General features: G+C 42.7%; 1 protein-coding gene across 1 annotated transcript in view; it reads right to left on the reverse strand.

The window, feature by feature from the left end:
• Positions 1 to 3,416: 3,416 nt before the first annotated feature.
• Positions 3,417 to 26,790, reverse strand: part of LOC308336416 (cadherin-12-like) — a gene marked incomplete at both ends in the record, with an annotated part of 96,709 nt that continues 73,335 nt past the window's right edge. The window contains 4 exons of the mRNA XM_080793779.1: positions 3,417 to 4,081; positions 9,212 to 9,463; positions 12,343 to 12,460; positions 18,456 to 18,577. Of these exons, the coding sequence (XP_080649905.1) occupies positions 3,417 to 4,081; positions 9,212 to 9,463; positions 12,343 to 12,460; positions 18,456 to 18,577 (1,157 nt within the window). The remainder of the gene's footprint in view (positions 4,082 to 9,211; positions 9,464 to 12,342; positions 12,461 to 18,455; positions 18,578 to 26,790) is intronic.

Genomic DNA, 26,790 nt, shown 5'->3' on the forward strand with positions numbered 1-26,790 from the left:
ATTTATAAATCGCTTTTCGAAAATAATGTTTACAAAGTGCTTTACAGTGTCAAAGGATAACCAACAACAATCAAATGAAATGCATAAAATAACAGTAGGCTATAAGGGACCATTGATGTCCACTGGCCTATACACACCTGTGCATACGCCTGATTTATAGGTGTGCGAAAGATTTCTCCTACACTGAGAGTATAAAAATGTCATTTGTTATGCTGTCTGAGTCAAACTAACACTGACCTTGCGTGGGCTCTTGCTGCTCATGATGAGAGAGCCGTGTCTTCCAGTGCACGCAGATACAGGTACACTGCGATCATTTGCTAGCCTGTCCTGTTGGTGCTGACATCTCTGTTTGTACCGAATCTGTTTGTACCGCCTCCTGCCGTTAAGACAGGGTGGATCATCACTGTCTATGGCAATGTTGAGATTTGAGAAAGGCCATGCTACAACAGGGGTGCATAGTGGTCCAGTGATCACAACGCCCCCGGCTGTTAGGAGTTCAAACGGCACATTCGACAGTGGCAAGCTGCCCAGTCATGATTGATACGAAACGTAAGGGTGAAAGTGCACGGCAGGAAGGGAAGCTTGAAGTCTGTCTCACAATAGGAACATCGGTGAGTCAGGGAGGGAGAGGGAAAGTGACAGAGCAAGACTCATACAGTAACTCTATCTATACATCCCGGGGATCTCTGTACTGTACTGCATGTCTGTCTGTATGTCCTTAGCATATCTCAAGAACCGTGAATCTGATCAACTTCACACTTGTCGGGTGTGTGGCTGAGGACACTAGGTTGTGCAGTGCCATGTGCAAAGTCGAACGGATGAGTGGTTCACCACAACGTTGCAGCAAGTCTCGACAAGCACTGTCCGGGGCAAAGTGATTGGCCCGCTTCGGCCGGCCACCTCACAAGTAGCCTACAGGCAAGGACAGAGAGGTATAGCCTGCCCTACAATAACACATCAGCCTTTTTTGTGCAACACTGCCATACTGTATGACAAAGTATAAATCAGGATTAAGAGACAGAGAGGACCACACAGAAAAAGAATCAGGGGATTAGGCTAGTGACTGTGAACCATAGCCTTTGTGTTGCTCATAAGTCTTTGTACCTTAAATGTGTGTTCTCAGAACAGGAGACATTTAGCTGATGGTGCAATTCTACAACCAAGTCCTCTCGGGAAATGCATCTACGTCTCGGCTTGTCGGTTGTAAATCAACTCGTTTCTGGAATAATTTTCCCCTTCTGGAGAGAGGCTATGCTGTTCCATGGTCGGGGAGGCTTGGAAAAGAGACACGCACAAGCAATAAAACAATGTGTCAACTGGCGGAGACGATGATAAGTGGGGATAGGAGAGGGGTTTAGGGGCCTGTGTTGTGAAGGTTGGGCTTAACAGGTGAATCCATTGCAAAGTTTGAGATTTGAAGGGGCTAGGTCGTTGGATTCCTTCCTCATCCCTCATTTGCCCATCACAGCGATTTCCAAGTACTGTAGGTGTGGAAATAATTCAAAGGTTTGAGAAGTCATTATAAAGTACTGGGGGAAACCATATAGTTATATATAATAGAGACGTCACCGGATTTCTCCTCCCATCTACTTGAATTGAGTTGCTCACCCTGCGCATGAGGCGATTAACCCCTGTTCTTCCGGGAATGGAACAGAGTGCATTCTGGGATGGAATTGGGCCATACGTGAACGTGCCGAGCCAAAAACATGAACGAGTACCGTGCGTGCGTGAGCGTGTCGTGAACGAGCGCCGCCGTTGTGTATTGGCTCGTGGCGCGAGCCAGTGCGTTCACGTATGGCCCAGTGCTGCCAACTGCAATACACTTTCGGCCACCATGTGCATTGCGCTTCAGTGTTTGCTGTTGGTGCTGTCTCTATTAATATATAGTCCGGCAGCCGACATGCTTCTCTTATTTAAAGTGGAAAATTTGGTATATTGTCTTATTTATTGGCCTAAGATATTGTCTATATACAGTACATACATTCATGAATCCACTTGCTGACCGGCTGTTAGTATTGGGCAATTTTCTTCTTTCATTAACATCCTATGGCAGGCAAAATTGTCAAAAATGTCAAACTTTCCTTTTGCTTTAAGTAGCATAATTATGTCAAACTAGGGTTTTTTCATGATTCTGAATCCATTCCAAGCATTCGTTTTGCACAAAAAACACTCCTTGGGCTAGAAACGGCCATAGACGTCATGACAAATGTGATGAGTTCAGCAGATTTTGGGCAAGTGGCTATGGCTGTTACATCATGACATCGGTCACGAGGACGTCCGACATTAACATACATGGATGTACTCAAGAAAGACGCAGAAGCGCAAAGTAACAACGAGCTGGTCACATTTATGGAGAACCGGGTTGACGGGAAGCGACAATGTCTGAGGATGACCTAGAGAGAGACACTCAAGTTTGGCTGGACAAGGCTGTGTCGACCCTGCAACCCAATGTCATTTCTCAACACTTAGTAATCAGGAAGGGAGGCTTTGTCCAAGTGTGGTTTATTTAAGAAAAGAAAAACGTGTTTATTACATGACTAAACTGTAGTATTTAGCCCTAAATTATCCCTTTTTTTCTTTCTTTCTTTTTTCTTTTTTTTACAAGTCTAGTAGAAGTCTATTGGATCCACCTAACAGGCTGCCCATTTTCATGTGGATCTCGCATAATAATTACAAAATTCCTCAAGTGTCTTCAAAAATAAAAAATACAGTTTGATGATTTAGAGATAAATAGATAAATACGCAAAACACATCAAATCAAAGATCAATCAACCAATAAATAAATAGAACAATAAATAACATTCATAACCTCTTTGGCCAAACATCGGCCACCGCACTGTTTCCACAGAGTAGACGTTGGTCGGTCGTGGTAAACATCTCGACCAAATCAGGGCACAGTATACTGAGTGAGCATTCAGCTGACCTTTGGGGTTCCAAGAGATAACATATAGGATATGTTGTCTGGAACAGCAAATGAGAGAACAATTATATCGAGGCACTTTCAAGGACGTCCAAGGAAATTGCAGCATTTCCTGTTTTAGTTTGTGTCTGTGTCTGTTTTTATTCCCCAGGTAGAAAATAAGATACATAACATTCATTTGAATGCTAATTAAAATGCTACCTTTAAGAATCAAATCACATCGTATTCCTAGTAGTCTACTTACCGTCCGCTTGTACAATCACAAGAGTGAGCGTGGACAAAGCATTAGATGCACCAGCAAATGTTAAACCAGGGAAAACAAATGCACAAAAAAAAGGAGAGATTGTGGGTGGGGAAATACATAAATAAATAAATAATAATAATAATAATAATAATAATAATAATAATAGTGAAAATGCTACTAGACGTGTTTGGCCTACTGAAATAAATAAACACCGTGTCACAGGTTCTGAGTCTACAGTACAAACAAGCAGCGTCATTGCACCGTGTTCTCTCCGGTCGCCGTCGCGTCCGACAACCGACTCCCCTCGGCCGCCGACACCGCCGACGCCGACGACGCCACCTCCCCGAATATCCCCGCCAGGGTCTTGAAGCGTGGCCCCCACTCCGTGAGATAGTCGTAGCTGTCCTCGGCGGTGGCCGCCGCCAGCGACTCCACGGAGCTGAGCGACTCGGCCACGGAGCCCTCGCCCTCGTAGGCGTACGTGGCCAGCGAGTCGTACGGCGGCGCCGCGTTGTCCGCGTCGTGGTCCCGCAGCCGCTGCGCGATGAAGTGGCGGATGTCGGCGCTGCCGTCGTCGTGGTCGACGTTGAGGCTGGCCTCGTGGTGGGAGAGCAGCGGCGGCGGCGTGGGAGACGGCCCCGCCGCCGCCGCCGCGGCCGCAACGCCCGCAACGCCGCGGCGCCGCCTCGCCTCGGGTTTGACGTCCCTCCGGCTGCACTGCCGCGGCGGCGGCGGGACCTCCTTGACCTCTGCGACCTTGGGGTTGCGCAGCGTGCCCATGTCGAAGGCGTGCGTGTCCTCCTCGCCGCCGCCCTCGTCGTCGTAGTGGATCACGTTGTCTCGGATGTCCTCCTTGGACGACATGAGGGTCTCCTTCTGCTTCTGCCGCCGCAGGCCCACATAGAGGACCACGATGACTGGAGGGGGGGGGGGGGGAGTCACATATCACCGCCAGTCGTGGAAAAATAGTACTAATAGTGGAATTAATAATACCAATAGTAAATAGCACGTTTTACTTAAGAAAAAATAAATCCTGCAATGTGTAGAATGTCCCATTTCACAAGTTCAAAATGTGTACAATATCTTTTGGCAGGTAGCAGATTGTGAGCTTGTAGATCTGCTATTTTCAAATGGCCGAAATGCATGTAGGGCTGAAGTGGTTAATGTATGTTTTCTAATCAAAATTTAAATCTCCAAAGTAAGGGCCCATTCATTCATTCACTTTTACAGCTGTAGTGCCGAAAGGATTTCGGCTCGTCAGAAATTTTCAGTAGCACCGAAGAGACGACTTTAGGACGGTCCCCGCCCCCCCGAACCTCAAATGACGTCACACTGTAGGCTCTACAGAGCCGAACCGACTTTTATTCGGCTCTAAAATAGGAGTATGAATCGTGCCTAACTAGTACCTGGGGGGGGGGGGGGGGGGGGGGGGGCAGCGGACTGACCTCATGCTTCCTTCTATGCATAAGGAGGCCGCTTATTTTCCCCGGTTAAGAACCACTGCTCTACAGTATAGGCCTATTGCATACAATATATGAAAGTACTGCACACACTGCAGCATAAATCATTGGGATTTCATGGCCACTGCCTACAACACAAGCACGCAATGAATTCCATCTGTGATAATGTATTGCTGATGTGTCTAGGAGACAGGAATAAAATAGCGAGTACTGGCTGCACAGCACAGTCAGACAGACACTGGGAAATAGAATACTGTAGACACACTGTAGTGAAAAATGCATTTGTGTGGATAGACCTATAATTCAACAGTTTTCATTCTGCTGTGGAATATCCGGTTTAGCTCCAATCCTCCCAGGGGAGACGCTGGCTGCCCGGGGTTGTGCATATACTGTACATAGCACCAGACTAGATTAGAATAGAGAATAGATATTTTTTTCAATGCATAATCCTCTCTCTCTCTCTCTCTCTCTCTCTCTCTCTCTCAATTCTCGAATCTCCAGTTCAATTCAAGGTGGCGTTACTGCCACGCGAAACACACATTTGCATTGTCAAAGCAAATGTCAAATAAAATAAACCAGAAGAAAATGTACGTGCAAGAATATGGGTCTGTCTTGTCTGTCTGTCTGTCTGTCTGTCTGTCTGTCTGTGTGTCTGTGTGTGTGTGTGTGTGTGTGTGTGTGAACTCTTTCTCTTTCCACAATACTGGTAAATACAGAAAATATATTATATATCACTGTTGGCTTTATTATACACAGTACAGAACTCTCAAAGAAGCAGAGTAAAGGGGAGAATACACACATTATTCAACTGAAACGAGACGGTAAATAAATTCAGATGAAACAATAAATACAATTAAAATAATAGCTAAATGCATCAAGTAGGCATACTTCCTTCCTTTGTTCCTTCTCTCCTTTCCTGTTTGTTTACCTTCATTGCTTTTATTTCTGTCTTCCCTGGTGATTTGATGTACGGGTAGAAAGTGTGCTAGCTCCACCTAGTGGAATGTCTGCATACTTCAGCATGAGCCGATTTTAATGGGAACATCACTCCAATATGCCCCATGTGTTTACTGGCTGTGGCTTTATGCCAGTGGTTTTAAACCAGTGGGCCTTGAGAGGGTTCCAGGTGGTCCCCAGCTAAATGATGGAGGGTTGGTAACCAAATGGACCCGTATAGATCTTTAACTCTTGAGAGCGTAAGATGAAACCAAAATGGACCTGTATAATTCTTTATATTATATTATTATATATTATTGTTAAACATTCATTACTTAATACACAAGAAGTCTACATAATTAGAGAAAGTAGAATAATTGTTATTTTGATCACTGGGGGGGTCGGGGTTTGATCACCGGCCGGGACAAAGACTGTAAAAAATGGGACCCAGTGCCTCCCTGCTTGACACTACTTGAATGATCATGCTACAGAAACAGGAGATAGGCTCCTGCCCTATGGGCCTCATGGCTACAGAAACAGGAGATAGGCTCCTGCCCTATGGGCCTCATGGCTACAGAAACAGGAGATAGGTTCCTGCCCTATGGGCCTCATGGCTACAGAAACAGGAGATAGGCTCCTGCCCTATGGGCCTCATGGCTACAGAAACAGGAGATAGGCTCCTGCCCTATGGGCCTCATGGCTACAGAAACAGGAGATAGGCTCCTGCCCTATGGGCCTCATGGCTACAGAAACAGGAGATAGGCTCCTTCCCTATGGGCCTCATGGCTACAGAAACAGTCTCCAGTTTCATTATTCTTGTGTCCTTTTTTCCCCTCACAGCCACAGGAGCAACTGGGTCATCCTGACAAATCTAGCCACAGGAAACAGTAGCTCAGAAATGAAATGTTCTTGTTAAGTAAGTAAGTAGCCTTGCCGAGCCATGAGGCCCATAGGGCAGGAGCCTATCTCCTGTTTCTGTAGCGTGAGGCAGCTTGATGTACAAGTACACCCCCTGGACATGACGCTAGTATGTCGCAGGGTTCTTGTCAGTAGTGTAAAGTAACTAAGTACATTTATGCAGTTTTCAGAGGCAAATATTGTACTCCACTGGATTTGTTTGAAAACTTTAGTAACTAGTTATTTATTTCATGATTCTGAGTCATCACAACTGTGATGGTTATTACAATTTGGCAAGTGCCATTTTTCAATATGTTCCAGCACTGGGATTTCTTAGGACTTTTGATGTTGTTACTAACATATTTATGAAACAAAAAAAGTTGGAAGCGTTTCTGTTGCAATTTGTTTGAGGTTAAACCCTAAATGGCCTATACTAATATACGATCGCAATGCAGTGCGAGCTTGTAGATCGGCTATTTGCGAAAGATTTGAAAACATGAAATGAGATATTCTGCATAAAGATTACTTTTGCTTTTGATACATTAAGTACTTTTTGATCCCAATACTTTTGTACTTTACTCAAATACATTTTGAATTCCAGACTTGTACTTGTAACAGTATTTCTAAATTGCACAATTGATACTTTTACTTCATTAAAAAAATGCGAGTACTGTTTCCAACACTGCATCTAACACAAAACTACACTCGCATTACCTTCATCATTCTACGGCATTGATGTTGAGTTTGTGCTCACATTTATTTAGACATCACTGAAATGGTTAAAGTAATAAAGTATATTTAATGTGTGGACAATCGGTGAGCCACTCCCATGCAATGATACGCAATGATAATATAATAATGTCCCTGATTATAATGCAGTCCATAGACCGCTTAACAGAAAGGCCCTGTATGGATGTGTTGGAATTGGGAGAGTGTTTCCATGGCCACACACTGAGCCTCCTCGTCCTCAAGCACTTCAGAGGTCACGCTCGTATTTAACCTATGCTGTAAAATGGGAACCTTCCTCTTTTATTGATCCTAGCAGCCCACACACAATTCTGCTCAAACGGTGCCATAAATCGACATTTATGTCCTCCCCCACCATGCAGATGAGGGGGGCCCTTAACGGCAGGCCGAGGAGAGAGAGAGTTAGCGGGGAGTTTTACAACCGTGACCTTGCGGAGCAAGTTAAAGGAGAAGCCCTCGGAGGAAGGCTGCACTTTACGGGGCCAATAAGGAGATACGTTCCTCCCTCCAATCTAGCACGGCTCATCGAGTGACAGAGTTTATTAAGTGTTTTATAATCAGCCACCACAGTTCACGCCTCCAGGGTAATGCGAGAGCACCACAGTCCATTATTAAGTGACTGTTTGATGTTTAGAATGAGGAGTCACTGGATGATTCTAAAGTGCTTTGAAATAAATAGGTGTGACCCTCCCATTGGCATTAATTTATTATACCCTCCCCCATTATACCTATATATATATAATATTCAAGCACACATGCACACGCACACACGTGCACACGCACACACGTGCACACACACACACACACACACACACACACACACACACACACACACACACACACACACACACACACACACACACACACACACACACACACACACACACACACACACACACACACACACACACACACACGTGTCAAAGTTTCGATCTTATTCGAAGATCGAATAATCGAAACAGGATCAGGACATAATTATATAGTCCAGCAGTCGGAGGCGTAGAGTGGGAAATTTGGTTGTATTTTTATTGGCCTAAAATATTGTCTACTGTATGCATTCCTGAATGCACCTGCTGACTGGCTGGCACGTCATTGAGCAATTTCTATTATAGGGGGTTATATGTGACCATACCATTAACAAACTACTGTATACAAGACAACATTTTTGAAAATGTGTCCCACTTTGAACGAATTAAGCCTGTTGGCTGATGGAATAATGCATACAGTATGTCCTGATGAAGACGTGAAAACGAAAACATTGACGAGCAATTGAACTTCAGAGGAGCTGTTTCAGCATCAGTGTGCAGACTCTATTCTTCTTTTTAACTTTTTATTAACCATCCCATCACTATTCCACAGTGGTTTTCATAAAATGAAGTTAAGCCAACATCTAGCTTTTAATCCAGCATTTATTCGGTTCTCATTCCATCAGCATCAAGCCAGCACAGCTTTAGTAAAAATCAGACCTCGTGTAGACACTAGACACTAATCAGTCTTCAAAATAAGACTTGAGGTGATAATGTGAAACATGTAGTAGTATGATTAGTCACTGCTGCTTTCATTTTTTAAGTAGGCCTATTAGAAGTCTATCTCTCTCATAATGACAGATGCATTACCAAAATGTTATTTTAAATTTATAGGAAAAAAAATCAAAATAAAATAATAATCTTTAGTTTTTATTGCATAATGTAGGCCTATAGTATAATTTGTTCAATACTAATTTGTATTATCTTCCCCTGGACTCAAATAAAAAACAATAGGCAATTCTCCCTCAGACTATGCCATTATTAAAAATGCACATGTACATAGGTTTGCTTACATTTAGGCCACATTTGATTTAAGGTGAATATCTATGTGAAGTACAAATGCAGTTTATTGATTTAAGGTGAATATCTATGTGAAGTACAAATGCAGTTTATTGTCAACATTTCAGTTAAGTTGAACTATACTTTGCGGGGACATTTTGGCCCTCACAAATATATTAAAATGACTGCCATGGCAACTCACCCAGCAGAATGATGATACACAGGAGGATGGCGATGAGAGCGCCCGTGCTGAGACCCACCGGGAGGAAGATGGCTTCGGCGCTGCATGTCAGGAGAGCCCCGTCGGCCTCACAGTTGCACACGCGGATGGTCAGTGTGCCCGTGCTGGTTTTGAGCGGGTAGCCCTTGTCCTCAATGACCACTGGCAGGAAGTAGATCTCCTGGGATCGCCGTCGGAAGCCGCTCCGTTTGGTCACAACGCCGGCAGTGTTGTCTGAGCGGACACAAGGGAGATACAATGGTTTGAGACCCGAACCTGGCAAGGTGACTTAAAGACAGGCTTAAATGGGATTTTGAGAGTATTTTAATTCTATATTGTGACATTATTATGTCTTGGGGAAACGGGCTCAGCCAATCACAGCAATGGACCCACACATGGCGCTTTTAACCCAGCTATGCGCCTGCTCCCGTGCTTGCGGTTATGGTTAGGTTAGGTTTTGAAGTGGGTTGTCGTTTTTCGGACCAATGACTAGTCTAACTAACGTACTGCACCCGTTTTCTTGCTGCCTCTTGACACTTAAGTGTGCCTGCACCCCAAGGTGTGCTGTCAAGCTCATTTGAGCACGGGTAGAGAGCCTATTTGAACCAATCAGATTGCTTTTATTGTATGGATCTTATTATCCCTTCAGGGAGCTTTTGTTAGTTGAGTGGCATGACAATTGGACACACAGTACAGCTGTAGATGGAATAATACCAGCCGCAGGCAGCCCAAATCATGGAAGATGTGGTTTCAAGTGGTGTTGTGTTCCTGATTAAATCTGTGAAAATTGGCTTGTCTTTCATATATCTGTTCCTTAGCAGAACATAATTGTTCCGTTTTTTACATCCCGTTGTGAAATCTTTTGTATGGACTCTTTAAAATTGGGGCCCAAGAAATAACTTAGTTGCAAAGTAACCATGTACTGTAACAAAGTCACATGATCATAAGAAGATATTCAAGGCCATACCCTATACACATAGTATATGCATGGAACGGCATCAGACAAAAGGCTTTTAGACTATGACAGTAAGATATAATTATCGCTAACCCCCAGGGTCAAAAAAAGGAGAGAGAAATATTGCACTCCGAGTAGCCTGACATCAATTAGACCAACTTCTAACTCATAAGCCTCGAGGTCTCACATCAAACTCATTCATTCATTGTTTTTTTTTGTTTTTGTTGTCGTTGAGGTGTGCAGTTCACTATTGGTCCACTTTCCTTGGGACACAGGGGAACTCAAACGGACCAACTCTGTTGTAGATGGCAGGCAGGTGCACCTTTAGTGCCACCGTGTTAATACAAAAAAATACAGAGGTAGCAACTTGGGCAGGCAGCCTTAAGAGGTGTGTGAGGCTGGTGAGAATTTCACAATGCATACGAGGCAGGGGGAGAGTGTAATGTCTGCCATAACGGGGTGGTCTGACCCTGTCGAAGCAGGTTTGTTCCCCTGACAAGGTGGGAGCACTTTTTCTTCCACTGACAGATAGGGTCAGGATTTTAAGCACACATTGCACAACCCTCTCACTGTTGTTAATCGTCCACCCCCCCCCCCCCTCCCCCACCACACACACACGAGAGAAGAGATGAACAGACATGTTCCTTTCTTCTCTCATTTCCTTTGCTCTCTCTCTCTCTCTCTCTCGATTGCATCCCTCTCCAATTTTCTCTCCTGTGTTACACTCTCGCCACAGGCTGATTCTGTCACTCTGGATCTCTCTCTCATTACTCTTTATCACTCGTTCATTTTATCTTCCGCTTGCACAGAACCTGTCCTTCTGTGACCCAGCCCCCCCCCCCCCCCCCCTCTCTCTGAACCTGTCCTTCTGTGACCCACACCCCCCCAATCCAAAAAAAGGAAAAGGAGAAAACCTCCCCTGTTGGTGGGCTGCAAGGCTACCTGTTGTGTTAGTATACCGGTCCCCAGGTGGCAGTCAAGTCAGTGTTGAGAGAGCCTGAGGAAGGTCGAAAGACCGAAACGTTGCATATTGTGCATATTAAATAAAACGCTCTTGAATCAGCCAGTGGCAGTGTGCGGGTCCTTCTCCTACGTGTCTGCCTTCTGCTGCTTTGTCGCCGACGCACCTGCTTTTATTAGTACGTCGAGTGCGCGGAAGTCTCTCCTCAATAGTGTCGAGAGAGCGAAACAGTGTGTTTCCAAAACGTTTTGAAAGGAAAACACACATCCGAGGTCGGAAAACTGCACCTCACCAAGGTTGCAGAATGCAATAGGCTTCCCCCCAGCTGCATCCTGTCACGTCCCACTTTCCATTACGCTGCTCTGTGGGGCTGACTTCAAAGGAGCCTACGGGCCTTATTACGGGACGATGAATGATCATATGCTTATTAGTCATTTTGTCCTGGGTGCGGCGCATTGCTCCCTTTATAACGGTGAGCCTTAAACCATACCTTGACAATTTAATGGACATTGTCATTTTCTGATTATTCGTTTTATTGTTTGTTTTATTTTACCCAGCAGGCGTGTGTGCATGTGTTATTCATTTCATACTGCTTTTCCCCTTTCGTTTTTTTAGTAGAAAGTTAATAAATACAAGAGATTTAACCCATTCTGACCTGAGATCAGATTCATACGAGGTTTCCACTGGACACACACTGGTCTGATTAACCCATTCTGACCTGAGATCAGATTCTAAAAATGTCAGTCGCTCTTCGATTTTTCTAAAATAGCAGACCTACAAGCTCGTAGCGCGCCACTCGGTGGCGCGATATGAGCTTGTAGATCTGCTATTTTTCAATAGCTAAAGCATAACATGATGCTAACACCAAAATGGGTGCCCGGTCAGAATGGGTTAACAGGAAAATATTCAAGAGAGAATCCCAGGGGAAAAAATATATAAATAAAAGCAAACAGAACAGAACAGAACAGTTGACAGGTACAGTATAGTATTCCCCAAACTGTTAAAAAGAACTGTGAAACTTATTACAATATTAAGTTTGGAAAGCCATGTATTCCAATTTAAAACTACACTGAACAAGTTCTGTACTTTTGTTGATGTGGGGCAAAAGCACAGCTTTGTAGCTGAGCAACCATGCAGTAATAAATTTATAATTCTATAAAATAAAATGGTGTTTGTAACAGAAAGAAGATGACTCACTCCCAAAGTCTCTGATGGTGAAATTCTTGTTTTTCAAATCATCCTTCGGCGATTTAAATGAGAACTGTTGGCCGGCGTTCGGCAGATCTTCATCTTTTGCGCTAAAGATCTGAATCACCTATAAAAAAGAAGGGGGAAAAAAAGAAGTAAAAAAGAGGTTCAACATCTCTCATGCAAGACATGAAGCCTTATTCTGATATGCTACGGTTTGTGATATATTTGTCAACATAGTATACCCAGACTGATTAAAACAGTATATTGGTGATAATGGAAAGAAAATATAATGGAATAGCTATGGTACCATACATACAGTAGCCATTTTAAGTTTTAAGTTCCAGTAATTCAGAGTCAGTTGACAGCTCAATGCTCACTTAATTATATATTTGTACTAGTTCAACCTTTATGGAAACTTCAAATATTATCCATGCGGTATAAATAACATGCCTTTGTTCCTGGAAAGCAGACAGAACTGCGTACACACGTGGACTTGAAATGAGGGCCAAAGCATCTGTGAATATTTCACACACAGTCTAGTACCACTATTTAATATTATATTTTCTTTCTCGCAAGGCAGAGGGATATGAGGACAGGTACTGAATTCAATACAAAGGAAACTTGAAAATAGGATGTGCGCCCCGTGGCATGAATGCTAGGGACCATGTGGTTAAATGTGTTTGTAACTACTTCAGCTTGCCGTTCAAAGTGTGACGTGTGGCGTACACAGTATAGGCATTTACTAAGTTTCCTAACCCATGTGGAAGGACACATAACAAACTAAGACCAAACTAAGACCAAAGAAAATATAACAGGTGGTATAATAATGCATTATATGCATTATAAATGTGGTTATAATGCATTATAGACCTGCCCTTAATATAAAGTCTTAATATAAATGTCCATAACTTCACTGGTGATAAACTGAAACTGAAAACTCCATTTTCTTTCTCCCGCTCGTCATACTTGTTTTTCTATTAACTTGCCTAAAATTGGCACATAAACGTGCGTGCGTGCGCATGTGTGTGTGTGATTATTTTATATTCTTTTCCCACAACTTAAAATGTTTTTAAACAGAGGCGATGCATGGTCACAGGCCACTGAATTCAGTCGGTAATGTGCTCATCTACTCTCGTTTTCTACTCGGGTTTTCGCCTCCCGGCAATTTCATGCTCTAAAGTTCACCTCTGCCATTTCACATCCATATAAGGCCGTCCCATATAGGAAGGTTCCACATCCATCTGTGACAATGAGGCTGTACTCATTATTGCGCGGCATAAAAAAATAATTAGGTCATTTAATACTTCAGTGTAGTATGAGGAAAATGTTATAAAAGGAAATGTTTCCAATTAAATGGGACACTCAATCTAACCACACTTTTCACAGTAGAACAGATGGCTCAGGGTCTTGTCATTTGATGTGTACAATGTTGTCTGTTGTCCCAGACAATGTGATTTTAGTTGAAGTTTGTGTGTGTTGTGTGATGAAACCAGACAGAAATGACATGAACTGGTTATATCAGAGCGGTGATTTGGGCTCAAACCATTAGAAATACATTTGAAGGACATGAAAATATATTAAATATTAAAATTAGTTAAAATATGTTGTAGTTCCTTTAAGTACTGTAATCATTCCCATGGCAAGACCCACTAGCACTATAATGGAAAACAATGGAAAGACAGATTTTGACAATTTTCAACACATGTGTTTGCATATTGATCATTACAACATGTCATATTGTACCAGTCACAGACTATTGAGCGTCGCAGTCCCGCCCCCTGTCATGATGACGCCAGGCCCAGGAAATGAATCCCAATGCATTTTTCCCATAGACATTTAAAAAAGTATTTATTTAAAGACGGTTACGCCGTGAACAAAGCCAACTCCAGTTGTGACAAATCGTGACAATAAACACAATATTTTGGACCAAACAAACAATTACAAAGAAGAAAAACAACAAAAGAAGTGTTGTAACCTGCTGTTTTTTTCTACTAAACATTGTGTTTATTGTCATGATTTGTCACGACAAGAGTTGGCTTTGTCCGCGGCGTAACAGTCTTTAAATAAATACTTTCTGAAAAGTCTATGAAGAAAATGAACGGAGAATCATTTCCTGGGCCCTGGTAGGGGGCGGGACTGCAACGCTCTATTGGAACAATTGCATTTCCCATGTTTAAACACGTGCCACAGTTCAATGCAGCCCAGTTTGATGTGACTCACTCATAAGAGGAATCAGGCAACAAGCCCTCATTGTAAACAGTATGAAACCTGGAAGCACCGCGCTGTGTCTGTGTACTTTATTAAACCCAGTTTGAACGCGACCACCTCCCTCTAGACACTTTCAGGTGGAAATATTGTCTTGCCGTTGTATCTTGCTTGGCTGGGGTCTTGGTTATAGATTACTTTCCATGGGAGGTTTGTTCCACAACGTGGTGTGCTTCAAAAACAAGTGTTTCTGTGTGTTTTAGAGCCGCGTGAGCGCAGCCAATAACCAAGGGAGACTTATGATGGCTTTTTTCCCCCTTTCAAACAAGAGAAAAACCACATCTTTTATCATCTACCAGCTGTGTGCAACACATGGTGGAGTCACACTGTGGCATCGTCTGCTCATGGAAACGTGATGGGGAGGGCATCTCCTCATTGCCACAGAGCAGGAGAGAAGAGGATAGGGGCGATTAGGGGAGGAAAGGAAACGAGGGCAAAAGGAGACAGGAACAGAGAGGACGACAAGAGGATAGACAAGGAAAGAGATGTAAGTGAGTGAATAGGAAGGACAGAGAGGACAGGATGGACGGGTTGAGACATTAGAGGTGAATGAGCCAATTAGGAAGACACTGCCTGCAGTTGGTGGCTTCTGTAAGAATCGCATTTGAAGTTTTTCTTTAACCAGTTCAAACCAGGAAAGCATCTGTGTAACCAGTGCCACTATTACCATTAAACCCTAGAACACTAAACATATTTTTTTGTCACTAAACACAGGTATATTTTACCCAATTCCATAAAAAATATAAAAATATATTGCAGTACAGCAATACATGGCAACTTGAGGTACTCTTCTTTAATATTTCATCATGACTTTTCACAAAGAAAACAAAAAATCTGTGAAAAACGTGCATAATATTTTTTTAATATTCCTAAAAAAAGATAAATTAAGTTGGAAACTTCTCCTTTGGTCCACCCATTCCTAAGACATGTGAGAATGGTCCTGTGAATAAAAGAATAAAAAGTCCATTGTGGGTGTATTGGATTTTTCTCTATCACACTATCACTAAACACTAGTGAAATTCACCTGAGCATCATGAAGGTACTGAAAGACCCACCCACCTCAGACATCAGCAACATTATGAAAATTGCAAAAAACATGGGTGAAAATCACCCATGTTTAGTGTTCTAGGCAATTTAGGGTTAACACTTTGCCTATTCACAAATCGTGAAAATATGTGCAAATATATTTTATTTTAAAGCAAACAATATCCAAGTCCAAACATCATTTACAGATTTACAGATGTATTATACCAACATCGGGGTTTTTTTGTCTCCAGAAAACTGGATTTAGTAGACAGTTTAGAATCGGCCTCAGGTGTTATTTATCGGGTTAAAAAAGACATGCCGTCAGAAACAGTGGGCAGGCACAAGACATAAACGTCGTCATGATCACATCCCAGCTGTATCCATGCAGCAAGTGGGCTGGATTCCAGCCGGCCCTACATGCATGCTCAGTGTAATGAGCAAACACACAGCACTGTGATGGAGCGCCAGCAGAGCTTCTGCTGCACTCCACAACGGCGGCTGCATATAGATGCTGCTTAATGGGCTAATTTACAGGCACAGGTGGTGTACGCTATGTGACGCTCCGCCGCGTCCCAAATACATCATCCCAAATATGCACTCATACAGGCCGCCGCAGAGTATTACAGCCCCCCCCCCCCCCCCCCCCGCCCCACAGACACACACACACACACACACGCACACACACGCACGCACACACACACACACGCACACACACACACACACTCTCACTGTTGAGTATGAGCTCAAGTACAGAAGGCTGTCTCCGACGGCGGAGATCGCCCTATAGAGCGTCGCAGTCACAGTGACACAGTGTTGTACACAGTGTCATATACCCTGCCCTTTTGTCATGATTTGGCTTTGTCCGAGGCTTAAAGGTCTTTAAATAAATACTTTCTGAAACATCTATGGAAAAATGGAAAAATGGAAATTGCCCTCGTCGTTCTGAAAGGGGGGCGGGACTGCAGCGCTCTATACCCAGAGGTCATCTTGTCATCGGCTGTCACAATTAGGACATTTTACTTGGCGATTAACACATTAGCTGTCATTGATTCCCGTGGTCGTCAGACCAAATCCAACACTTAACGTGTTTCATTGATATGATTATGCTAAAGATCACTTTTCGCCAAGGTTGCTAGGAAACCGATGATGGTTCTCAAACGTTAACTTAATTTGAAGGACCCCCATAACTCTGAGTGTACATATGGAACCAAATTGACCACTACGGGTCTATTTGGTTCCATTTGTACACTCTCAGAACCTCCAGGAACCATGAAGGTCCCTGGACCCCACTTTGAGAAAGAGACCCGCTGGTGTTTCCAGTGAGCCAACATGCACAACATCCGCACCCTGACTCTGTTTGATCAGAATGCAACAGAGCTTTCATTAGCATCATTTGTAACACCTATGGAGGAAGTAAGGAAGATGGCAATAACTAGGGGCCCACAATAATGAAATTATGACCGATATCCGATCTTATTTGCAGGGTCATATATGCCAGTACCAATACTGACCGATTCCGATATCATACAGAGGACCACAATGGACACAAGCCTAGGCTTGACCCAAAGCCTTTTAATAACGTAACCAATCAATAAATCAATAAATAAATAGCCGCCAGTCAATAGTTTTCACAACTGAATGACTATACTGAATTCTACAAATGCGTTCTAAGCAGTTTTCTGGAAAAAAAGAAAAAAAAAACCCACATTGATTGATTGAAAACTGTATTGACAGTTTGCAGAATAAGCACAGGAAAGTACAGTTCAATACAAGGTCTGCTAAGAGGATTAAAGACCCAAGAAAGCACTAAGGCGTGTTTCCATTGGGGTCCTTCATTTTCAATCCATCAGAAATTGCTGCTATACGGGGTACAGTACAGAATATAGCCAAAATCTAAAATGGCACAGATGCTTTCCTGGTTTAAAACACTATGGTGTTGTTGGCACAAAACCATGGAGGATGGTCAAACGAGGTGGCGTTACGTAGTAGCTTCTGTGTTGTTGAGAGACTGTCCTTTGACCTGAAAAGTCACAGATCAACCTCCCCAGCAAAAAGAGAAAAAAAAAACATGTAAGCCTACAACCATGCTTGACATGTCCTTGAGCCAGACACCGTTGGCCCTGCCTGCTGTGTTACTGTGTACATTGCCCCTGTGTACAAAGCACTGTGTTGACATCGGCATTCATGTCAGAGAGCACAGTACGTGCATTTCAAAACACCACGAGTAGTATAAATCTGTTTCCGTCAACCGCCTTATTCCCAAAATAGACATTTCACATGGTCATATTTAGACAGATGCTAGGTTATCTGTGTACCTGGTATCCTATAGTTTAAATGTACAGATTATACATTTTTGATAGTAATTGTTTAGACTGATGCTTCTTGGTTTACTGGTGATTTACTGAGGCATTGTCTCTCTGCATTTGATGAAAAGCGTTTAACAATGCGAAAATAATGGTTATTTCACATCAAACTTCTATGTTGGTGATGACTCATTCATACGGGGTTGCTTCATCACATCGGTTCTATAGCGCTCTGTGTGCATGTACACAAACAGCAGTTTCAATGAATGTGAATCTAATCATTTGCAGGAAGTGAACACTGTTCTGGGGTACACTTTGGCAGAAAATATAGCAGATTTACAAGCTCACAACACGCTGCAACTTTTGTTGGTTATTTTCAGCGAAGATAAATTATTTAATGTAGAGTGAAAACAGAAAGGTCAAGCATATAGCCCCGAGGGACTCCGGTCAACAAAGTATAGGGTTTAAGTGGTTAAATTGAGTAACTCGAAATACAGAAAAAAGGGGAGACGAGCATGAACATACCTGTCCTGTTTTTGCATTTTCACACACAAAGGTTTCATGAGGGACGGCCAGCTCTGGGAAGTACTCGTTGATGTCCAACACATGAACAGTAACCGCCACTCGACTGGTCAACACTGGACTGTCTGAAAGAAAAGAATGTTGAAGTTGCTTTATTTGTCATGCTGTATAGTGCACGCACGCATGCACGCACGCACGCACGCACGCACGCACGCACGCACGCACGCACGCACGCACGCACACACACACGCACACACGTCACGCACACACACTAGTGCCTGATTCGTACTAGTTGTGGGCCACGTCAGACAGGAGAAAAATAGCCCATATACAAGCTCACAACGTGTCACATTTGTGACGTTTTGTGATCTTATGGATCTGCTATTTTAGTGGGTGGCAGCAGTGTGCAAAACAGGCTTAAAAAAAACCTGCAAAATACTTTATGCTGTGTCCTCTAGACATAAAAGGTGTATAATAAAAGAAGACAATATAATAACTATAGCATAAAACAGGACATTGACTTTAATAACGGTGTGGCCTCCCTGTCTAATCTTTAGCTATCAATGGTATGTGAGAGTGCTATAGGTAGTGTGCAGTTATGAATAAGGCAGAAATCAAATCACAATGCAGAATTCACTGGCAAAGCAGGTTGGCTGAGGCTATCCTCTCTAGTGCTTTTTATGGGAGCCTAGCTATCTAAAATAGGTATCTCTCTCTCTCGCTCTCTCGCTGTTTGTCCTGGACTGTGTTCTGCATGGTAAAAACCAACAACAACAAAACACCACCACCCACCAACATGTCTTGCAGTATGCTCCTCTGATCCTGAGATATGACACAGATAATGCAAATGGAATTTATCGTGCCCTTGAGCCTTGACCTTTCCACCCAAACGTTAAGCTCATTCACACCAGGTTTGATGAACACCACTCAGCCGTCCTGGAGTTTACAGCGCCCTGCCACTGCTGCAGGCAGGGTAATGACTGGTGAAACTTTATGACACTGTACTACTGACATCAGGTGGATAGCCTCGGTATTTACATTCCAGGCCAAACATTGTACCAGACAGTACATTAATGTGTCCTTGAGTATGGAAAAGTCCAAACCTGCTCACTCATTTCTCGAGATAGCAGAGTCAGCTATAATGGCTGTTTTTGCCAACTGACACGTCTGCAAACATTCTTGCTTTATGCCCTTTCAACCATGCATGCATCCCTATCTTGGGCATGTCACTATAGATAATCCATAATCCATAATCCCCCAAATATTGAACAAACAAACCAACAAGCAAATAAGAAAATACCCCCCAACCAGACAAAGTATAAAGGGCCGCTTAAGTGGTTAATGCAAACACAGTGTGTGACTGTATTATTAAGCGATGTTGGGAGGGATCGTGAGGCACAGATGAATTATGTCATCTTCTAACAACATTAAACAGTTTACAGCCTTTAGGAAGACTACAAGCTGTAATGGGGCTTTAGCTTTAAGCATATTAATTGCAGAACTAGAGTCCCCCAGGAGCTGCTAAAGTGCAATACATACTCATACAAATCTCCCGGTTTGGAGCTATCCAAACTATAGTTTGGAGAGTCAGGACACCTGGATGTGCATGGGTTCAGAGGAAAAGTTCTGGCACTGCTCTCCCGAAACTCGGAAAGACGTCAATTTGTAGGAGGAAGGAGTATGGACTGGACCGTGCTTAAATCAAAACCATGATTGTTTGACTGTAATGGGCGGGGGGGTTACTAGAGGGATGTTCCTTAACTTGTGCCAAAGCCGAAAGCAAGGTAAACTTTATGGATTTGATGTGGGAATAAGGCCAGGCTCTATAGTTGAGAAGGGCTTAGGTGTGCAATGTGCGTGCGTCCGTGTGCATGCACACGGATGTAAGTGTGTACACACGGAGTGGTGGCGCTGGTGCTGGGTGGTGGAGGAGCATACAGGGAACAGTTGGGAGTGGGTGGATGTCTGTGGCTCAGACTCACAGGGGATTGGAGATGCAGCCATGCCTCAGTTGTCAACCTGTCAGTGACCTTGATGGAAAAAGCAATCTTCGACAGTGAGGTAAAAAAAAATAAAAAAATAAGACAGACACAGGCTTTCCTTTTTGGTGCTGTGCACCAACTGAAAGACTAACGTTCATGTGAGGCAAGAAAAAAAAAGTTGTATGTATTTTGGCATTGAATCATCAGATTTTCTGATATCAATTTTAAACGGCTTAACACCTTCTGACTCTTCAAAAAGCTATAAATGCTGTCTTTGAAAGTTATAGGCGTTTAAGAGAGCTGGGTACAGCGGGTTATCTTTCCCATCATCCTCCATCAGCCTGGATCCTAAATGGGACAGCTCATCTCCATAAGTATCTGCTGAGTTGCTTGGCCTGTGGTGAGTAATATATATTTCACTCCACTAGATGGAGCAATGGTATAGTGATTTTATTGAAATTATACTGAAGTCAGCATTTCAACAACACCATTTATGCTCGTTTTACTTTATTGGATATGTCCTGCATTGCTTGAGTGGTCAACCCTAAATATGTCTGTCTGTATATGGCTGGTCTATGTAATGCGCTAATTAAATTGTTTTTATTGAAAACCACCCAGCATTTTATACGTGCAACCACAGGCCTATTAAAAGGCTGCAGATATGGGGATATATCAAAGTGTGGACTCCATGAATTGACGGTGTAATAAAGAGGACAAGTTACACACACAAACATGCACGCACGCACACGCACACACACACACACACACACACACACACACACACACACACACACACACACACACACACACACACACACACACACACACACACACACACACACACACACACACACACACACACACACACACACACACACACACACACACACACACACACACACACACACACACACACACACACACACACACACACACACACACACACACACACACACACACACACACACACACACACACACACACACACACACACACACACACACACACACACACACACACACACACACACACACACACACACACACACACACACACACACACACACACACACACACACACACACACACACACACACACACACACACACACACACACACACACACACACACACACACACACACACACACACACACACACAATATTGGTGAGTTGCAACATCTACAAAAAAGATCTGTACATGTATACTATAATACTCTGCTACTGTTTTCTTTTCTACATTAAGATTATTAGTGCAGTGGTTCTGAACCTGTGGGTCTAACTGGACAAACATTGCCCAAAAATACTAGATTATAAATATAAGAAAGAGGCTAGATTTGTGAAAATAGCCTAGCATTGTGAGCTTGTAGATTTACTATTGCCACAATATTAATCTGTGGGACAAACTAAATTGAAAGCCTCAACTTCTACATTCCAAATGCTTATCAGTGTGTGTGTGTGTGTGTGTGTGTGTGTGTGTGTGTGTGTTTGGCTAGGTGGCCCAGCCTTCCACCAATCATGATCGAGCGGGGGTGGGCCTTAGTGTGCGTGCTGTTGGCCTGTTGCGTGTCTTCCCACTGTAGTGCGTGCATGTGCACATCTTGTTACCGGGGCAGACCGGGGGGGGTTTCCAAATCACTGAATGCTCCTTTAAAGTATTGTACGGTGACAACTAAAGTCTGTGTAATGTTTATGTTATACTGTTACTACAAAACAATCTAAAATAAGGGCATTTAAGATCATTTAAGCTGGGCTTCACTGAAGTGAATGAAAGGCATTATTCGTGGGCAGTATTCTCACGATACTGCCTGCTCAGGAACTGAGAGGCAGCATTGCAGAAACTCTTATTTTGCAGAAAACAAGGTATCCGAAAATAACCTGTCTACATGTCTACTTTCATTTGTCTGCATTTGACAAAGGTCAAAGACATTAAGGCTTTGTTTATTCAAGCCTTGTCTACTCAATTCCCATTGAGTCCAGTGCATTCTGTGAACTTCCGGTGCAGGGCTTTGGAACTATTCGGCTCCCCATAGCCACACGGGGCTGCCATTGGACTGGCCCCATGAAGTGAATGGAGATGTCGCAACTCTCCTTCAATGGCATTGTGCATGCATGACTGCCCTATGTAGAGTGACACATGGTGCTCTCCATTTGCTGCATGGCTGCTCAACACATAAGCTCTCCTTTTAGCTGCATGACTGCCGTACTTTGGGTGACACGGTGCTCTTCGTTTGCGTGCAGCTGTCCAAATTACGTAGAGCGACACAATGGTGCTCTCTCACAATGGTGCCATTTGCTGCGTGCAGTGTTGGAAAAAGCACTAACATTCTATACTTAAGTCAAAGTATCAATACTAGCCCATACTGCAAATGTAGAAATAATATGTTACAAGTAAAAGTTCGGAATTAAAAATGTACTTGAGTAAAAGTACAAACATATTGACATAAACATGTACTTAAAGTACAAAAAGTACACTCATTATGCCCTGCAGCATGTCCCATTTCAAGTTTTCAAATGTACAAACATTTTAAATCTTTTGATAGCCGATCTACAAGCTCACAATGTGTTGCAACGCATTGTGAGCTTGTAGATCGGCTATTCAAATGGATGAAATGTATAGGGTTGAAGTGGTTAGTGTATGTTTTGCAATCAAAATCTAACTATGACGGTAACTAATAAATGGAATGGAGTAAAAGTAAATTTGGAGTAGAAGTAAAGGTATTTTAAATTGGAAATGCTTGAGTAATGTAAAATAAATACCTCAAAATTGTACTTAAGTAACAGTACTTGAGTAAAGGTACTTAAATTCTTACTTTACACCACTGACTGCTTTGTGTGTACAGCAACGCACATGCTCTCTCTTTTCTGCACGGCTGTTATGCGAGTACAACGTCTGTTTATGTCACATGCTCTCCCTTTGCTGTATGACTGTATGTACATTTGTTAGAAGATCACACAGTTCTCTCAAGTCGTGTGCCGCATGAGTTCTCTGTGACGAGCATCACACGGCGCTACTCCCTTTGCTGCATGACTGCAGTGTCTGGCTGTGTCTCAATAGGTGGCTTTGTGTGTGTGTGTTTGTGTGTGTGTGTGTGTGCGGCTCTGCGATACGCAGGCTGGGGTCTCCAGACTCAGACAAGGCACTGTGTTACTGTAAATGGCCACAGCGTAGTAGGAGGTGGTGGCTTCAGCCACCCAGCGTCAAATGTCAACGGACGTAATTGACATTCTAGTGGGGCAATACAGAAAATGCATGTGGGTAAACGTGTGAGAAAGATGACGAGGACTGCGGGACAGGTCATATTGTTATTCCGTGACGGTGCCCTCTACTCAAACGTGCCATTATTTAGGTGGATTTTGTGTTGGTATGCTGTTATTTATTTATTTTTGCTCTTCTCTTCTTTGAAACCTGCTACGTGGGAGCAGTGACAGCCAGCCATGAATAGTTTAAAACAAAATCATATAAAATACAATGCTTCACAGGGGACCCACGACAGTCAGCCAAGACCCATGAAGGGACGTTCAATCTGGCCAACCTCAAGCCAAGGTCAAAAGAGAATCTGAAATCAAAAGCTGTGCAATGAAACTGCTGGGTTCTGAGTGAGCATATGAAAAGATGAGAGAGATACTCTCCCTGCAGGTAACTGCACCATGGAGTCCAATAGTCCATCTGATATACCATGGAGTATATCTGAGATATACAGTGTGTGTGTGTGTGTGTGTGTGTGTGTGTGTGTGTGTGTGTGTGTGTGTGTGTGAGCGAGCTGGCACTCCGATCCCGATCGGAAACCAGTGTGTGTAGCTTGATAAGATTTTCGTGATAGCCCCTCCTATATCCATGCAGCTTTTGGTGTATCTGCTAACACAAACTTTGTCCTACACAAACATTAAATCCCATTGACAATGAATGGACAATTTTGAGTGTTCGTGTAAACACAAACATTGCATAACAAACCCGTGCCCCCATGCAGCATTGCCGCCTAAGCCAGCCGCCTAAGACAATGGGAGCCGCCAAACATTGAAGACGAAGGTGAGGACGCAAATTCTGATTGGCCCGGAATGAGATGATGTATGATGATGTACGATGATAAGATCAACCTTCACTTCACACGGGTGTGATTTTCTTTTCTTAACACTAGGACGTCGGAGCAGCCGTTTTGACCGATTTTGAGATTTTAAATTTGATTTTCTTAGCCCATGAAGTCCAGAGAAAGTTCCCCTTGCATGACTTTGTCTAAATATTCGATTGATATCATCTCAGTTTTTTTCCCCATTTGAAACGTTTTGTAAATATGATTTAGGGCATAGATATACCTACTAGGTCTGGCTTTATCGGCCAAATCGACCGCCGTCCCCCCTTCTCCCCCACTAGTCTAATGATCTTCACACCTCCGACAGCTGGAGACGGCATTGTTCAAGACCACTTCACCACTTTTCAACCTATCTTCATATAATTGGTCCTCACTAATGTTCATGATAAAATGGCACCATATTTTTCTACTCAGTGTGTGTCTCATAGGAGGGCTGTAGGCAGTTCAGAAATCCGTCCACCACCACTGTCCATCATCATTGTTAGGCAGATTTCTTTTTAAACTATATTTTTTTACAAAAATGTTTAGATTTTTATTATCGTGAGAACGATGGACTAGAAAGCCTGCAGTTTCCATTAGCTTGGATTCCCCATTGATGATTTATTTATTTGAAATGTCACCAGAGGATACTCCCTTGAGTTACAGCAACTCGTTTTCAAGGCGGTCCCCTCAGGGCACAACATACAACAATAAAGACATACACAAACCCACTACATCAGTATACTCGTAAACCCAAAGTTTCATTGAAAAAATAAAATAAAATATAACATTAATGCAAGAAATGAGTCATTCAATGCAAATAAACAAGTATGATGCCAATAGGATAGTCTCAGGACAACACAAAGAGCAATCAAAAACAAGATATAAGATGAACTAATAATGCATTCTTGAAAGCAATAAAGGAAGTGATTGATCTTAGAGACAACAGACAAGAGCAGGGCATTCCAGTCTGCTGGTGCTTTGAAAAGAAGTACGCCTACATATCTCTCTAGAGATTATGGGCACAAAATAAAGCTATTGAGTATGTCTTAGATAATAAGCAGACGAGAATCGGTTCAAGAACTGTTGGGAGATGGTGAGTATATGGTAAGGACACCTCAAAACAAACCTACAAATAATATTATAGACAACATTTAAGGAGTGAAGGTGTGATTCAGTGGCGTTTTGGTAAATTATGTCACCATAGTCCAGTATGGGAAATAATAATTGTTGTGCAAATTGTTTTCTTGTCTTAAAGGAAAAACAGTTAATTGATCTATACATTATTTTAAGACTGACATTTATTCTAGTTCTAATGAAATCGATATGAGGCCTAAAAGAAACCTCTGAGTCTAACCAAAGTCCCAGGTATTTAAAAGAGTCAACTGATTTTAGAGGAGACTGGTCATCAAAATGAATAGAACTCTGATTGCAGCGAGCTTTGATGTCACTGGAAGACGGTTTCTGAACTGCCCACAGCCCTCCTATGAGACACAGACGGAGTAGAAACAAATGGTGCCATTTGTATCATGATTATTAGCAGTGTTGGGCAGTAACAAGTTACTAGTTACATATTACTGTAATATTATTACTTTTCCCAGTAACGAGTAAAGTAAGTTACTACTCTGCCAAAACAGTAATATTATTATTATTTACTTTGTAAAAAAAACTTTTTGGTTTTGTTGGCTGTCGTTTGAAAACATTTCATTTAAAAGGTAGTGAGAGATTGCAGCTTTATTATTTTATAGCCTTTTTGGCTGATTTGTGACTGTGTGCAGTTCAGCTTGTTGATGTTGAATTCCAAATGTGGAATATGCAGCAGAAAAAGACTGATGAGAGACTGTTGACTATTGTTTTATATCCTGCAATCATTCAGTTTGGCTGATTGAAGACTTCTTATTCCAATTAATTGGATTCAGTTGTAAAAGGAGCTGGCTAAACAGATTGTGTTCTTTTGCGGGTGGAAGGGGCCCGGTTGAAAAGTAATATAATGTAATAAGTAAGTAATAAGTAATGTAATATTATTACTTTTTCTAAGGAGTAATAAGTAAAGTAAACATATTACACTCCTAAGTAATATTGCCCAACACTGATTATTAGTGAGGACCGATTATATGAAGATAGGTTGAAAAGTGGTGACATGGTCCTTTAAGAGCACATGGGTGGGGCTTGCGGCCAATAATATTGGCCAAAATACAATCCTGCTGTGAGCCCTTCATTGCTCGATTTAAGTGCCAGGCATGATAGTCCACTATCACACCCAATTCCAACAAACCACTGATCACCAAC

The sequence above is a fragment of the Protomyctophum bolini genome (assembly GCF_963924005.1).
Source record: "Protomyctophum bolini genome assembly, chromosome: 21".
In the NCBI taxonomy this organism is placed as follows: domain Eukaryota; kingdom Metazoa; phylum Chordata; class Actinopteri; order Myctophiformes; family Myctophidae; genus Protomyctophum; species Protomyctophum bolini.